The sequence below is a fragment of the Protobothrops mucrosquamatus genome, unplaced genomic scaffold (genome assembly GCF_001527695.2).
Source record: "Protobothrops mucrosquamatus isolate PMUCROS unplaced genomic scaffold, P.Mucros_1.0 scaffold1819, whole genome shotgun sequence".
NCBI lineage: Eukaryota > Metazoa > Chordata > Lepidosauria > Squamata > Viperidae > Protobothrops > Protobothrops mucrosquamatus.
Window position 1 is genome coordinate 156,328 of NW_015387953.1, and position 3,990 is coordinate 160,317.

The 3,990-nt window shown below is 45.8% G+C and overlaps 1 protein-coding gene across 1 annotated transcript in view; it reads right to left on the bottom strand.

Moving 5' to 3' along the window:
• Positions 1–3,990, bottom strand: part of SEC11A (SEC11 homolog A, signal peptidase complex subunit) — a gene marked incomplete in the record, with an annotated part of 9,594 nt that overhangs the window by 2,876 nt on the left and 2,728 nt on the right. Inside the window, 2 exon segments of the mRNA XM_015823277.1 lie at positions 715–834; positions 1,821–1,970. Of these exon segments, the coding sequence (XP_015678763.1) occupies positions 715–834; positions 1,821–1,970 (270 nt within the window).

Genomic DNA, 3,990 nt, shown 5'->3' on the forward strand with positions numbered 1-3,990 from the left:
GCTGGCTCAGGAATTCTGGGAGTTGAAGTCCACGAGTCATGAAGGGGCCATAGTTCTCCCATGCTGGCTCGGGAATTCTGGGAGTTGAAGTCCATGTCATAAAGAGGCCTCAGTTCCCCATGCTGGCTCAGGAATTCTGGGAGTTGAAGTCCACGAGTCATAAAAGAGCCAAGGTTGCCTACCTCTGGCCTAGGCCGCTTTATGACTCGTGGACTTCTACTCCCAGAATTCCTGACCAGCATTGCTCAGCTTGGAAACCTCTCCCTTTCCCCTCAGCATGGCTGGCTCAGGAATTCTGGGAGTTGAAGTCCACGAGTCATAAAAGAGCCAAGATTGCCTACCCCTGATCCAGGTCATGGTTATCCAAACGGTGCTTTTCAAAACGCAACTGAACTTTCTTGGGGGGGTTTTACCCCCCTTGAAAACCAATCTTCAGCGTGCTAATGATCCTATGACTCCAAAGAATATAAATCCTTCCATTCCCCCACCAATCAGTCAGAACCGAAGAAGCTTCTGAGATGAGAAGTGAAATGTTTTCAAGGGGAAAAAAAAAACCCCAGGAAAGTCCAGTTGCCTTTTGAAAAAGCACTTTTGGGAAAACAGGAAGATAATAACTAACGGCAGGGGACATGACCGAATTGTGCAGACGGCGGTTACACTTAGGAAGTCATGTCCATGTTGCAATGCCCACCAGCTGGCTTGCGCCTCACTCACCCTCTCGCTCTTCCAACCACATCTTTCTTCTCCAGCCAGTGTTGCCCTTGTCTATACAAGCCTCGATCATCAACTGCATTGTTGTCACCTTTGGTCAAAAACTTGATGTCGCCGTTTTGTCTGGCACAGGGGAAAAAAAGACCACAATTAACGAGTGGGCAAAGCAGAACGCAATCACATCGTGAGGAGGAATGAAGATGCCAAGTGAATATGTCACCTTACACCAGTAGGCAGCCTCAAGCTTTTAAACTGGTTTCTTCTTCTAAGTGCTGTAGGACAGAGGTCCCCAACCTTTTGGATACCAGGGACTGGTTCCGTGGAGAGAGGTTTTCCCACAGACCGGAGAACGCGTGGTTTCGTGTGCTGCCTGCATCCCACGGATGGGGCTTTGCTTGTTTGTGCGGACCGGTTGCTGGCATGCTGCGGCCCGGTACCGGTCCACGGACCAGGGGTTGGGGACCCCTGCTGTAGGTGGTTCGTGAGAGGGTGGATACCTGGGATTACCCCTTTTTTTCCTTCCACAAAGTTAAGCCTAATTAAAAGAATGAAATTTTCCCTCCCCTCCCTGACAGTTCATGTCACAGTGTCCAATATATCTTTGAGTAATAATAATAATAATAGTAGTAGTAGTAGTAATAATAATAAAGTTGGAAGGGACCTTGGAGGTCATCTAGTCCAACCCCCTGCTCAGGCAGGAAACCCTATACCATTTCAGAGAAATGGCTGTCCAGTCTCTTCTTAAAAACTTCCAGTGTTGGAGCATTCACCGCTTCTGGAGGCAGGTTTTTCCACCGGTTAATTGTTCTAACTGTCAGGAAGTTTCTCCTTAGTTCTAGGTTGCTTCTCTCCTTATTATGAGAATAAACTTTAATTCACCAAAACAACTCAACAGCTTCAACTTCTCCCGTTGATCAGGAACACCTGTGGATCCAAAACTCTCCCCTCTTTCCCCATTCCCACCCCCCCCCACACACACACACTGTAGACAAGCTAGAAGCATTACAGCGGTCCTAAAGACAGGAGGTTTCGTAGCTCGACAGACACAGTGAAAACTGACGTAGCCGCAGACTTCTGCGACTATCACCCATCCGAAACCTGAGACGTACTTTTCGTGGATTTTCAGGACCCGGTGCACAATTGGAATTTCCCTTCCTTCTATCCTAAAGACCACGATTTCTCCCACTCTGATTGGCTCTTCAACGCGGTTGGTCAAGAACAGGAGGTCTCCTCTGTGAAAGGCGGGTTCCATACTGCCACTGGAAGACAAAAGCATCGGCTAATAAAAATATCTCAAGGGCTGCCTTCTGCCTTCAGGTGGGATTAGCCCTGTCAGTTTTCACGGGTTAAAGCAGTGTTTCTCAACCTTGACAATTTTAAGGCATGTGGACTTCAACTCCCAGAATTCCACAGCCAGCATTGCTGGCTGTGGAATTCTGGGAGTTGAAGTCCACATGCCTTAAAATTGACAAGGTTGAGAAACACTGGGTTAAAGAGACATCTTCTATATAAATAAAAATGTAAAGGTTCGTTTGTTCAAAATCTTAAATCTCCGAAAGTTCTTCACCGATGGCTTTGAAATTTTGACACAATGTTGCATTCGAACACGCGCGTGTTTTTTATATACCTACTATTATATAGATGTCACACCTGTGACAGGTAAAAACATGAAACATGCGCTTTCTCTTTTTTTTCTTTTCCATTTAACCAGACTGAGCCACAGCAACGCGTAGCCGGGTACTGCTAGTATATATATATATATGAATTGGGGGAAGTCTGATCTCTGGGGAGGATGATGTTCCAGGGAGTGGTGTCTTTCATGGATGGGACCCAGAGCATGCTTCTCTCGCCAGATGCAATGGGCTGTATAGATACCGCTGGGGACAGACAGCTGTTACTGTCCCATTGAAAGACAGGCCTAGATGTAAAACGGACGTTTCAGCCTTGTGCTTAAGGCATTTACTTTAAACTTCCAATTTCCCCTTCCAATGCACCAAATTTATTGGTTCCTGCATTAAAGAGACACTTTTCTCTATTTCAGCCAGGTTCACCCTGATTAGTAGACATGATAGGATATCCCCCCCCACATAAGAAATGGGAAGCCGAAGTCTCAAAGAATCAAAAATTGGAAACACAGAGTGCTTTGGAGGTCCCTCTTGTAGGGAGAAGCTGAGAGTCTTAAAGCCCTAAATCATGCAAAGTGGAAGAAACAGTAGGAAGGTGCCCTGGGTCCATTTCCCAGAGGAGTTAGACACGAAGTCTGCCTTCTGATTTTCTGGCACAGACGCGTGTAGCACACTCTGTACCGTAGGCGCCAAGATGTTGCACACGGGTTGTGTCTTTCTGTCTTCCCCGCCAGCTGCCTTCCACAACAGATTTTTCTGGCAGTTCTGCTTGCTCATTTTGTACTCCCTAACAGCCCTCCCCCACACCTCCGTTTCAAGCTTGCAAATAAATGCTTTCTTTTCTATTCTTCCCCATCTGTTTTCTCTCTGATGTCATGTCAACTCAGTTGCAAGGTAAAGGAGTATCTTATCTTTTCATTTCTTTAAAAAAAAAGAAAAAAGGGGGGGGCAATGCGGGGCTTTGTGCTGAACGCACGTAGGTTTTTAGAGGATATAAACTGTACAATGTATTTGTGTCACTGTTCCTGTAAGGCTAGCAGAGGCAGATATCCACAGATATTATTTTTGCTCAGAATACATGGAAAACAAATCAGCTTTGTACTGATTATTCAGTCAATTCAGATAGTCCTCGACTTACAATCCTCCGGTTAGTGATTGTTCAAAGTTACAGCTGCACAGGAAAAAAAAAAAAAAGCAAACGATGACTGGTCTTCACACAATCGTTGACAGCATCCCCAGTCTCACAGGATCAAAATTTGGATGTGGGGAAACCGGCCAGTATTTACAACGGTGGCAGCATCCTAAATTTTCACCTGTATTGCAATTTGCAATCTTCCCAGCCGGCTTTCCGAAAAGGAAAGTCAACAGGAGAAGCCTTGATTCATTTAATGACGGGATTATTCGCTTAACAATTGCAGTGATTTACTTAACAACTATGGCATAAAATCATAAAATCAGGCACAATTTGCTAACCCCCACCTTGATTCGCAGAGGAGATTCTGGCCTCACTTGTGCTCATAAGCCGAAGATACTTAATAATAATAATAAAGTTGGAAGGGACCTTGGAGGTCATCATCCATGGCAGCGGACCAGGATACCTTCGAGACCGCCTTCTGCCACAGATTACCTCCCATCGGCCAGTACGCTCCCACAG